The sequence below is a fragment of the Molothrus aeneus genome, chromosome 1 (genome assembly GCF_037042795.1).
Source record: "Molothrus aeneus isolate 106 chromosome 1, BPBGC_Maene_1.0, whole genome shotgun sequence".
Lineage (NCBI taxonomy): Eukaryota > Metazoa > Chordata > Aves > Passeriformes > Icteridae > Molothrus > Molothrus aeneus.
The window spans coordinates 5,976,599-5,989,722 of record NC_089646.1 but is presented as its reverse complement, the minus strand read 5'-3'; the positions used below and the strand labels follow the sequence as shown (position 1 = coordinate 5,989,722).

The following is a 13,124-nucleotide window of genomic DNA, read 5'->3' as shown; positions in this document are numbered from 1 at the left end:
AGAATAAAGGCAGTGGTTTATAGATGAAAATTCCTGAGGGTGGGGAACAGAGGAAGGCTATAGAAAGGCTTTAAAGCAACAGATCGTGCTCATTAGTGTCCCTGTCCATTTAGCTAGTGATAAAAGCTGTAGAATGCAGCATTTGTGTGAATTTAGCACATACCTAGTGGAGGAGGGGTTTCAGGACACAAGGGATTTCCCTCGGATTATCCTTTTAATTTTATTTTTGAAAGAAAACACTAAATGCATTTTAAATCTGGGGAGGGGGGCGTGGGGGGTGTTTTTGAATGGCCTCCCACAGTGCACATGGATGGAGATGCTGGGGTTGCCAGGTGGGACTCCCCAGCCACTGCTGGGCAGGGGTTCAGCCAACTCCTCTCTGGCCCCCGGCACTACGAGGAAGATTAAGGTTATGGAATCACTTGTTGGTGCAAAAGTGCCCCCACGTGGAAGCTGCAAATAAAATCTCCAGTGTCTCAATCGAATTAACTCACCCATTACTCATAGTCTGCTTGTTCTGTATTCCCTAGTTTGAAGTGCTATATGAAAAAAAAAAAAAAAAATTCTTCTTTTTATGCCACTTTTCTTTGGCAGTGACCATTTTAGGATGGTCTAATGCATATGATGTTATGGGAAAGCTACTTGGCACGGCTTGGATTAAGTTCTTCTCCCTGGCCTGGGTACATTTGCATTGCAGCTCAGACTTGTCAGTTCAAGGTGGTTTGTGAAAGGAAATTAGGAAGGAAAGCATGGAAAAATGGGGAAATGTATGGAAATGGGGGGAAAAAAATGGAATTGCAAAGGGAAATCCCTGCATCGTGTATCAAGATGTAGGAGTTAACTGTTGCATGCCTGAAGGGCACTGCAGGTGAGGAGCAGCAGCACATGCTGGTACAGTAATGCTGGTTTACATCTTGTTTCACCTTGGAACCATATCTTTCAGGCAGATTGTCTGATAATTTCTGTGTGGTCCTCATCTGAGCCACTGCTTTGCAAAAATCTCGTGCACAGTCTGTACCATCCTGAGGGCATAATCCCCTAAAGCTGACCGAGCAAAGGCATTTATCCATGTCATTAGATGATGGCTGTTTCCTAAGCCTGTGGGGAAACAGCCATGGCATGGAAGCAGGCAGTCTCTGGGATGCCAGATAGTGGGAAATGCAGTTCTTCTGTGTAATGGAGGGGTACCAATGTTTGGGAGGCTCTGCAAAGCTGCACTCAGTCCCTAGAGCTGATGGAGGCTGCTTCCTGCTGGGGTTCCCTGGCTGCACAGTGCCCTCCAACTTCACACCCACTTCCCTCATCTTAATCCTCAAGCCAGAAATGCCCATCACACTGTGTTCAGCTTAGAGAGGATAAATCCTCTCTTCTGATATTTTAAGCTCAGATTCAGGGGCTGGGTCATTTTTGCTTGCAGTGCTTTGAGCTGATGTTCTGGCATCTGAGGCTGCAGGGAGCAGCCCCTTCTCTATAGTCCAGCAGTTTCTCTCTTCACAAAAAATTTTGACAGGTCTCTCTAGTGCAGAACAATTGTATCTGCCCTCATTAATTATTTTGTGCAGGCCTGCAATGTCCTGCAATCAGCAGGGTCACTGAGCGAATTGATGATAGGGAAGTTATAATGCTGAGCATACAGGACAATTGCCATCTGCTGTCTAAGGTCTGTAATTTAATTAGATTGCCAAACATTCCTTTTCAGATGAAAATGCAGGAAGCCCAGGGAACAGGGCTCGACTGGTTTGGCATCTCAGTGTGTTCTTCCTCCACCTCCCACCCTTCCCAGCCCCTGCAGATTTACCTGAGCTGCCCTGAAATGATCCTGCTGCAGCACAGGACTGACACAAATGTCCCCTTCAAGCACAAAGCCACCATCTCTACTGCAAATTCTTACACCTGCATGTCAGCTGCCTGCTCTGACCCTGACAGGGTGTCTGTGTGGCCTCACCCCCTTCCCTGCTTGCTTTCCAACCTTCTGAATTCTCCAGGGAAGATCAATCCAGCAATTACAGCTGAAAGCTGATGGATGACTATGGCAAAAGTCTGTTGAAGCATGGAGTCAGGGTGGGGAGAGTCTCACCAGCATCTGCTGATTTCCAGAAAGATCTGATTTTGTAGATAGGAGCAAACATCCTTACCAGGATAAAGAGTAATGTACTCCCTTAACCTGCCTTGGTTTTGTTCTTGGGAATGAGAAGGGCCCAGAAGATGGGGGTCCAGAACTGGTGCTTGGAGCAAGAAATGATGCCTTATATACATTATAAAGCATTATATACAGCTTGCTCTAATTAAAAGAGCCCCTTCAGACCAGGTTTTACTTTGAGATAATTCACTGTGGAGTTTGGCTGACTCTGTGCTGGTCAGCTCAGGGCTGCTTGGTTGTGTTTTGGGGACAAGAGCAGTGAGGAGCAGCCAAGTTTGCAGCACTGGCCATGCTGGGACTCTGGGGAAGAGAGGAAGAAAGGAGCTGATTTACTAGGAGCTGCTGAGCCTATAGACAATGTGTGTGCTGCAGTGTGATTTAGATACATGCCATGATAAACCTTTCCCTTACTTCTTGCCTTGTCCATAGGGACTTCAAGAGTAAAAATGTCTTGCTGAAGAATGACCTGACAGCTGTGCTAGCTGATTTTGGACTGGCTGTGCGGTTTGAACCTGGAAAACCTCCAGGGGACACTCATGGACAGGTAATCATTACCTTTAACTTTTTTAAAAGTTGGCCTTGCCATAGCTTCTCTGGAGTGGGGGATAGTTTGTGTAGATGCATTTAATTCTCTTTGAGATATGTATTTTTTTCCATAGAAACTTGTGCTTAGACATAAATTCTGTGAGCTGCTTTAATCTGGGTGAGTCGGGAGGGTCCTCAGACTTTCTGATTGCTGTGCAGGTGAGGTCCCTCCAGCTCTGGGGTCAAGTGACTTCCTCCTTCAGACACAAGGCTCATTGTCTCTTTATTGTTTTGGTATAAATATCCATAGAATCACAGAATACCATTTTGGGAGGGACTCAAGGCTCATCAAGGTCCAACCTTTCTGGACCAAAGCAAGGCAAGATAGCCCAGCTGAATCTTAGAAGTGTTTAGTTTTGGAGTCTGCTGCACACAGCACTTCTCTAGGTCATTACATAAATAATAAAGCTCCTAAATATTAATACTGATACCACAAATCTAATATTAATAGTCCTAAAATTATTGATTTAATTTTAAGAATTCAGCCAGGCTGGCTGCTTGGGTGACCCTTGGGCCAGCTGGCTGTGCACTGTGTAAACAATATATTACAATTTTATGGGTTCTTAATTTTCTGCCTTTGTGTTGCAGCAAGCAGCCCCTCATTCTGCTCCCATGCCAGGACAGCAAGGCCATCATCACCTCCTTGTGCCTCCAGTGCTTTCTGAATTCCCATCTCCAGTGTAGTCTCCCTTTTTTTTACCTTTATCTCAGAAGGAATGAACACTCTCTCCTTGGTTAGCCTTACTCAGCTTTCCTCATTTTTGTCACCCTTTTTATGACTTTTCCAATATTTTGCACATCTTAACATATCCTGGCTTCACTCTGATCCCACTGCCTCAGCTAACAGTAAGAGGTGAGAATTTCCTTAAAGGAAATTATTAAAAGTGTTCCAGTTCTCAAGAAAGCTGCTGTTTTTCTTTGTTATCCTGTCTACTCTCCTACATGATAAGCTCTACTAAACATAACAATGGAGGCACTATAATGCCTATTCCCTCAAAACAAGAACAGATCTTTTCCAAACCATGGCAAGCCAGGGTTCATGTTTTGCTACTTCTGTGGATGCAGGAGACTTGTTTTATCTAGGGCTGTCAAAACAACACCTTTTCCTACCATTTCAGGATATATAATTTTTTCTCTTTTCCCTTTTTTTTTGATTGTATTTTTGTTTATTCGAGGGGTTGTTTGTTTGAGTTTGGAGTTTTTTGTTGAGGGGGTTTTTTTGAGTGAAAGAGGACTGAACTTTTCAAGCCAGACTTGACCTCAGAGTGTTCTGTGTGTCTCCAAAGACAGCATTTTCTCATGCAGGTTGTTCTGCCAGAGCAACATGCAGCGGGATGCAGACCTGCAGTGTGCACTGAATTAGTATCACACATGTAGCCTTGCACTTTGGCTTCCTCCTTTATGTTGCTTATCTGGACTGGAGTGATCTTAATGAGAATCAGTGTCAGAAGAGACAGCTCCCCTTTGCTTGTTTTTCGAGCAAGGTGCACCTTTAGCAGCAGTGGCCTCCAGGCTAATGAAACCAGTTGTCACTCACCTCCACCCAGCAGAGGCTGAGGGGCCCAAATGCACTGTGACTTGAGCTGTGTTTTTTCTCTCTAGGTGGGAACAAGGAGGTACATGGCTCCTGAAGTGTTGGAGGGAGCAATCAACTTCCAACGAGACGCCTTCCTGAGAATAGACATGTATGCAATGGGACTGGTGTTGTGGGAGCTAGTCTCCAGATGTAGAGCAGTTGATGGTAAGAATAAAGACTTATTCCCTAGGGAGGGTTCTGTTTCAATGTGGTTTAGTTGGCCAGAGAATGGATCTATCTCTGTTTAAAAAAAAAAAATCAATGGCATATTTTTATTAAAAGCAGCCAACCTGTTTTTCCTTTGTTTTTTAACATAAGGTGTTGGTCTCTGTATATTATACCCTTTGTAAGTGCTCCAACCTCAAAGTACTTTTTAATATGTTGCTTTAGCTTGCTGAGAATTCAGAGGGAGAAGGTGATCCCTACAGGATGGATGTCCTTTACTCCTGAGCCTGCCCTGTGCTGCTCTCAGTGGCACTCTACACTTCTGCCTGTGACCAGGGCATGCCCTGGGCTCCTGAGAAGAGCCACACAGCCAGCTTGGCTGTCACCTGGCTTATGCAGGGCAGTGGGGTAGCCTGAATGGAAAGCTATAGCAGGAACACAGGGCTGGAAGGACCTTCCTGGGTCAGCAAGCCCATTTCCCTGCTATCAAAAGTCATTAGTTATTGATCTTTTGCTGATCAAGCCCTCTCTCAGCAGTGGGCTAGGTTTGTTGCTTCATTTACAGCTTTGAAGGATCTCACTTTCTCCTGAAGGATCTAAAAGTATGAACTTCATGGTGTCTCCTTTCTCCTTTTTCTAAATATTAAAATGATGCTGTGAAGTGTCCAATCAGCACATCTGTCCAATCAACACATCTGTCCTTTAGTGACCCTTGCCATGTCCAGGACAGGGAAGCAGTCACATCATTGTAGTAGCTCCAAGGCTGCTTCCTCCAACTTTTTTCTTCTTGTATAAATATGGGTGCTCTGAACTGAAAATCAAGTTCATAAAACAACAGCATCTCACCTGGACTTGAAGTGTTTTTGTTAACATTACAGTAGGACTGAGGAGTGTGGTTATAATTAAAATGCCTTCCATGAGTGTGTGGTAATAGAATGTCTCATCTTCAGAAATGTTCAGTCTAAAGAGGTAAAATGCTGGAGGATCAGAGATCTGGGAGCACAGTAAGGTAAAACAGTGGTACACAAATCATTCATATAAGAATTGCCCTTCTCTGTTGAGGTGCCCCAAATATCCACTTCAAATTTTTCTATCATGTTTGTGATCTCCTGCCAGTCCAGGCAGATGAGATACCCCAGGTGCCACACACAGCACCACTGAGTCAGGGGGAAGGCTTCCTTTGGGATGATGGGGAGTTACACTGAGCCTCATCTGCACTTCAGCTCAGAAGTGATGCTGTGTCAACTTGCAGATCACCAGTGCTGCTCTCCACAGCCTGGGTTCCTCTTGGAGGAAAAACAAAGTCATAAGTGACCCTGATTGGAGCAAGTGTTTCAGTTTGGTTTAGTGGCTGCCACTGAGTAAACAAGAATAATGATAAGCCACTTAAGTGATTTCATTCTTTAGAGTAAACATTGTGCTGTTGGTGTTACAATTCATGAGCAGATGAAGCGGTCAACTCTTTTATTTTAGTCTGGAAAGACCCTTTTGAGGTATCTCTGCTCTAAAAAGAGGTAATTTTTTTCTACTGAGAAACCATAAGTGGTGCCATGGAGCACCCTGAGAAGCCCAACAGTTAAGCTGGGCTGCTTTTTCTGAGAGCATCTACACATTGCCAAAAGCCAAATGATGTTTCAATAAGCAGAACTTGCTGCTATCATCCAGCATCTCCACTGATACTCATAACAGTTGTCTCATTCCCATGGCCCTGGGCAGTGTGCAGCCATAACTGGTATAAGTGAAGCATTCAGAAATCATTTTACACTTAGGAGCCACTATGTGGGACAAGTGCATCTGGCTCCAGTGTGTCAGGGCTGGCTCAAACCTATAAACAAACCAGATCACAAAGCAAGAAATTATGTGTTGTATATACTTGACCTTGTTAGTCAGTGCTAAAATGAAATTATGCTCATGCTGAAATCTTTCTCTAGGTTATTGTGTGTTGAATTGTTGTGTTAAAATGTGGGGAGGATGAGTTGATCTGCTCTTTATATTAAATAAATCACGGATTACCTGGCAAACTTCCTCAAGGAAAGGGTGAGATCTGGAGGCCTGGCTGAGGGTTTGGATTTGTAACTCAGTGAGGTGGAAAATGCACGGCCAGACAAGCAGCAGGGACAGCAGAAACCATTGTGCAGGAGGAATGTAAATCACATTTGTCTGCAGTGACATGTGAACGTCAGCCTTTGTTGCAGTGGGTTGAGGTTGCTCCAGAGCTGCAGCTCACTCATGCATGGGGACACTGTGGCTCTGCAGAGGCCATTCCTGCCCTAACCTGATTCTCTGTGTGCACTGTAGGTCCAGTGGATGAATACATGCTGCCTTTTGAAGAAGAAATAGGTCAGCACCCATCCCTGGAGGACCTGCAAGAAGTGGTGGTTCACAAGAAGATGCGCCCCGTGTTCAAGGATCACTGGCTAAAACATCCCGTACGTCCCTCCTGGTTAACAGTGGAAAATATTTTCCTGTGTGATGGGAATGAGGGATTGGTTATGCATTTCCAGTGTTAGCCAGAGTCAGCTCTGGGGAATGAGGGGTTGCTCAACACCTTTGTGCTCCCTTTTCTTTTTATCTCTTGTTTTTAGAGACTAAACAAGCTGAATAATCAGCTAGTGCTGAATGTGGAGCGTGTGGTGCTTTAGCAGGGCTCCTTTAGTATGGTGAAAGAATGGAAAATAAAGTCCTTTCATTAAGAAAAAGAAAACCATCCATACCATTGGAGACAGACTCCTCATAAGCTAGATACCATGCAAGACTTGGAGCAGTTTATGGAGGAAAAATTAATTAGTTGTGAAAACAAGCAGACAATGAAGCAAAATGCAGTGTGGGTTTCCCAGAGGTAGTTCATTTCAGGCTCACGTTTTTAATAAAAGAGTTGATTTTCCTTAGATCAGGAAGATAAGAGATGATGACATCTCACTGGGCTTCAGTAAGAAGTCAAATACCTCTATTTTGCCCAAACTGCTACAGATTTTGCTAGACTCAGGTGTACTAACTCATTTCCCAGAAGTTAGGGAGGGAGCTGTGGATTGTAAAAAAAAAGTGTTCCATTTCAAATGAGGGTTCAAATAAGAGCTGTGTTATTCAAGCACTGTTGAATTCAGGTTTTTTGGGGATATGGAGAGAAGTGATTGCAAACAAAGCAAATGGTTTCATAGTAACTGATACAGTGCTGCCAGCTCTCACAGTTTCATCATGGGAATCTTAATACTTCTTGTCTTTTAAAGCTTCAACTGCTGAATCTTGGGATTTATTTTGATATTAAAAAAAGCACTTTTGGGGCGGAATGCGACCAAGCCTTGGAAAGCAGATGCTTAAAAAGAACCATGAAAACACATATTTAAAGTAATTTTTGAAGCTTATCTCATGGTAATTGGCATACTGTAGAAAAAATTCTTGTAGGGGTTTTTTAGAGCATTGGCTGTGTTGAGTGGATCTCTCCACCCACTGACAAGGTGGTGCCCATGATGCCTTAAAGATATAGAAATAAAACAACACACTTTAGAGACAATATTAGCATAGGAGGTAATATAAAAACTGGTCTTTGATTGGAGGCCTCCAGAGGCAGATGTGGAAAACTGCCCACGCCACATAGGGCAAGTACAGCTTTATAAGTTTAGTTGATTAGTATAATTAACAAGAATCTCCAATTAGAAACACAGGTGATGAGGTAATTCCCCCTCTTAGTCCAACCTCTTCTGGAGCCCCTCATTGGTAACAGCTGTACTCTGTTTATTGGAAAGTGTCCTGGGAGGGTAGCTCATGCTTGGTTCCCAAGAAAACACAAGGTATGACAGGAGCCTTTGGAATGTGTTTTGTCTTTCTTCCTATCAGGGTAGGAAAAGTGCTGGAGCTAGCTAGGAGCTATATAATTATACAGTAATAGTCTACAGAGCTATGAACATGGATGAAGGAAATACAAAAGCAAAAATCACTTTGGCATCCTGAAGGTTGTGAGTTTGATCCTCACACAGGGCAACACTAATGTTGATTTTTTTGTTTTTTTTTTCTTTTGTTAAGGTTGGGATTAAATTGTCAGATGGTATTTTTTTATTTGGATTTAGATGCTTATTAGTTTTTATTTATATTATAGTTTTATCAGTTGTGAGTTTTATAGTATTTCACTAATACGGTAAAAATTTTACTAATATGGTAAAAAATGGACTTGTACTGCTTTTTTTATTAGGTTTTTTAAGGATAAACTGCTTAATTAAGAAATTATGCTTAAATTATTTTTATCTTTACCTTAATAACTAACTACTTGTGTTTTGTAATGTGGATTTTTTAAAATTTAATTTCACAATATTACTTAAACTTATGAAGAAGAAGGTGAAGAAGGTAAAGAAGATAGACTAGTTTCTGTTTTGAAACTTCTATTTTGTTTTATACTATAAACAAACATCACTCTCTCCACCTATATCCCCAAAACCTTCTATTTTGCTTTGTATTATTATATTTTAAAGCTTTAAGCTTTTTATTAAGTGATGTTACACATTTTTATTTAAACTATACACATATAATCTTAATTCTATCATTTAATTTTGGATGGTTTTTCTACAGCTGTAGGTTAAATGCAGTGTTTTATTAGGGGGTTAGCAGTTGTTAGTACAGAAAGTTTAAAATTTTCACTGACTAGGGTTCTAGCAGCCTCCCCCAGGGCAGGTGACATTGCTGGAGTACTAAAAGTACTGAAATCTCCCAGGAGGAGGTATTTTGCAATGCTGCTGGCCTTCCAATGGAATAACTATGATGCAAAAATCAATCTCATAGCGGGTGAGGATTGAAGGAGGTGGTTACTGCAAACCAAGTGACATTTTTGGCCTCAACTCTATGCCATAAGCCTGCACAATGCCATTGTCAATCTGTTCAAACTATCTGCTTATGAATTCTGCATGATCCTCAGGGTAGAGTTGAAAGCCTGATCTTTCACCTGTTGATATTTTCACATTCATCCTTGAGTTTGACAAATTTTGTACTGTAAAGTTGATTTAAGTACATTGATGTAAATTCTTTTGGAATTGTACTTAACATTGCCACTGTCAATCTGTCCCAACTATCTGCTTAGGAATTCTGCATGATGCTCGTGATAGGGCAGGTGACATTGCTTATGAATTCTGCAAGATCCTCACGATAGGGCAGGTGACATTGCTTATGAATTCTGCGTGATCGTCACGATAGGGAAGGTGACATTGCTTATGAATTCTGCAAGTTCCTCACGATAGGGCAGGTGACATTGCTTATGAATTCTGCAAGATCCTCATAATAGGGCAGGTGACATTGCTTATGAATTCTACATGATCCTTACAATAGGGCAGGTGATGTTGCTTATAAATTCTACATGATCCTCATAATAGGGCAGGTGACATTTCTTATGAATTCTGCGCGATGCTCATGGTAAGGCAGGTGACTGAAGGTGTTTTCTGGCCGTTGTGTCCGCAGGGCCTGGCGCAGCTCTGCGTGACCATCGAAGAGTGCTGGGACCACGACGCGGAGGCGCGGCTCTCGGCCGGCTGCGTCGAGGAGCGCATCGCGCAGATCCGCAAATCCGTCAACGGCACTACCTCGGACTGCCTCGTCTCCATCGTGACGTCCGTCACCAACGTGGACTTGCCACCCAAAGAGTCTAGTATCTGAGTGCTGGGTCTTGGTTCACTTTTGTCTTTCCAGACTCAGCGGATTTAAAAACAAACAAACAAACAAACAAAAAAACCAACAAGGAAAAGAGTTTAAAGAAAAAAAAAAGTACAAAAAAAACAAAATCACAAAAATTCAACAAACCCATGAATGCAGCTGCTATTTTATCTTGACTTTTTATTATTATTGTTATTATTATTATTATTATTTTTTTGGATTGGATCAATTTTACCAGCACATTGCTCTACTGTATTAAAAAAAATGGACATTTCAGCAAGCATTCAGGTGCCGACTAATGAATGCAGAAAAGGTGCAGGTACCTCAGAACCTCAACAAACTCACTTCAGTTGTTTTTATTTTATTCAGTTTTCTGGGTTTCTCTTTATCAGTTTGTCTTCTGAGCGGAGCATCTGTGACATAAGGAAAACCACCTACCACCTTCGAAAACGCAATGCTGCAAACTGTGGAGGAAACTTAAGACTGTTATGTAAAGAATACACCTTCCTCAAAAGCATTTTTTCCCCATGTTGGTTTTGGGTTCAGTTCCTTTTTTATTTTTTTTTAATTTTTTTTTTGGAAGTGAGCTTCAGAAAAAAACAGCAGATGTGTCTTTTACGGATGTAACGGGTGTCATTGTAACATGGGAAAAAAAAAGTAACTAGGCAGAGAATGTTAATTCTTGATGGTATAATTGAAGGGGGGAGCGTAGAATAGGGGTGGGGAGAGTGACGTTGGACTTGGCAGCATTTGGGGAAACATCATTTGTTATGGAGCTACTTCTCAGGTAACCATTAGAGGAGGGGAAGGACATTTCTGGGCAGAGTATTTACGGCTGCAGCGTATGGAGAAAGCGGAGTTAAAGAGGCAGTGGTTGGAAGACAGGCACTTGTTTCTTCCTCCAGAGTCTGGGGTTGGGTGGTAAAAGAACAAAACAGGACTATAACATTTATTTTTCAATTCCAGGTAGTAGTAAGAAGGATGCTTTCAATGTCATCAGGACAGGTGGGGAAGTGTGATTTCAGAAGCACTTTGGTAAAACACTGGAAGATGAGAAAATTTTTGCATCTCGTTTTAAGTGTGAGTCAGCTGAGAGAATTTGGCCTTGGGTTGATTATCTTTCAGCCCAAGCTAATGGTGCAGATGGTGGAAAGAGGAAAAGGGTGAAAGCTGGTTATATAAATTTTTTTTCTTTATTAATTTGGGACTGGGGGAGTGAATGGTGGCAGCTGGCTCCTGTAGCATCTGAGAAGCCTTGAAAGCTGCCTGGCTGCAGGGAGCTGAGGCAGCTCAGCAGCAGCAGTGATTCCCACAGCACCTCTCCCACTGGTTTCTTTGACGCTGCTTTCTCCTTACTCTGTGATGAAACTCTTTTGTCTTAAAGTGGTGCATATTCGAAAATACCGTTACTCTTATTATGCCATAAACTCGCTCTAGTCAGTGAATGTTCCTAATGCTGCTGATTCAACATTGAAATATTTTTTTAATTTGCAAAACATGCAATGTTTAAAAAAAGAAAAAACTTAAAAAAAAAAAACCAAACACAAAACATACACACACACGTTACGTGGCTTCCGAGGTTTAAACTGAAAAAAAATTAAAAACTTCATGACCACAGACCACCTCAAACCAGAAATACCTCAGAATTTTCTACTTGTATGAGTTTTATTATATATTTTGTTAGTTGTGTTGTCTTGTAGTAAGTATATTTTAATGTAAGTTGGCTTTTATGACAAGGGAGTTTTAAAAAAATTAAAAAAAGAAAAAAAGTTCCAAAATCTTTTAGGAAGTGCTACCATTTTTTTGTTGTTTTGTTTAATAAAGCACCATTGTAAATAACTGTATACAGTTGTGGAATAACTGCCTATATAAGGTACCTGGGCATTATTCACTCTTATTTGTGAAGGCTGTTTCCATTCTGTGTTGTTGTTTTTTGGTTTTTTTTGGTCTGTTTTAGTGAAAGGACAGTACATCTTTTTTTTTTTTTCTTTTTCTTTTATTTTTAATTTTTTTTCTTTTTTTTACTTTGAATATAACATGAATTTTTGTGTCTTGCTAGACTGACAAAGTTATGTCCATTGGATGGCCAGATCTTCTAAATTTTTCTTTGTGTTAAGCCAAAATGCAGTCCTAAACTAATCACCCTGTAATAGAAATGTAAAAAGTCTGTATTATATATAAATGAATTGGATTTCTCTCCACTGCCAAATTATCAGTGTGCACCCTTGCACGGATATAATTTATTAAGCAAAAGAAACTGCTAATTGGAGAAAGTATTAAAAGAAAAAAAATTGAAATATATTTCTTGAAAAGTATAGCTTTAAAACCTAGAGGTCACAAATGAGGACACGGTCCTTTATCTTGAAGAGACATTAAGAGAATTGCCTTAATTTGTCTATCTGAATAAAGTCTTAACCTATTCTTTCAAGTTACTGAATGTATATTGCATATTAGTATGTACACACATGTAACTGTGTTTCCGTGTGTAGGTTTGAAAGTTTCTGTTTCTTGATGTGCTTCTGTTGAGAAAACCTTGACAAAACCAGACAGAACGATACCATTTAGACCCAGCCAATGTCCCCGGTGGCCATTGGCACCTTTGGGCCTGATGCTGCAACATACCTATGCTTAGCATTGAGGGTGTAGGTAGCTCTTCTGGTGTCATGACATTAGGCACTCACTTAATGTTAAGTGTGGTTGTAAATGTTTGCAGGATCGGTATTTTTCATGTTTAATACATTTCTGCACTGAGATTTATATGAAAATGTGACTATGTCTTAGAAGTGAAGTGATGTAAGGGTTGGGGTGGAGCGTAGAGCAGTTAATGAGTGAATACTTGTTTTGAGGTGGGCTTGCTCCCTTTCCCCAGGGAATGGGAGCCAGTTCCTATTGCTGCAGAAAGAAAAAAAGCTGTACTGTCTTTTAACTGTTAATATCTGTTTGCTCTTCTGGATTTTTTCCTTCAGCATTACATATTATAGCTAAAACAGGCTCATTACAGCAGTTGCTTTTTTATCCTGATTTCTT

At 41.3% G+C, this 13,124-nt stretch overlaps 1 protein-coding gene across 1 annotated transcript in view; it reads left to right on the top strand.

Annotated features, from left to right (window-relative positions):
- Positions 1–11,935, top strand: part of ACVR2B (activin A receptor type 2B) — a 104,920-nt gene extending 92,985 nt beyond the window's left edge. Inside the window, exons 8-11 of the mRNA XM_066557008.1 lie at positions 2,570–2,684; positions 4,328–4,466; positions 6,765–6,895; positions 9,906–11,935. Coding sequence (XP_066413105.1) covers positions 2,570–2,684; positions 4,328–4,466; positions 6,765–6,895; positions 9,906–10,100 — 580 coding nt within the window. The 3' untranslated portion in view covers positions 10,101–11,935. The remainder of the gene's footprint in view (positions 1–2,569; positions 2,685–4,327; positions 4,467–6,764; positions 6,896–9,905) is intronic.
- The last annotated feature ends 1,189 nt before the right edge of the window (positions 11,936–13,124 follow it).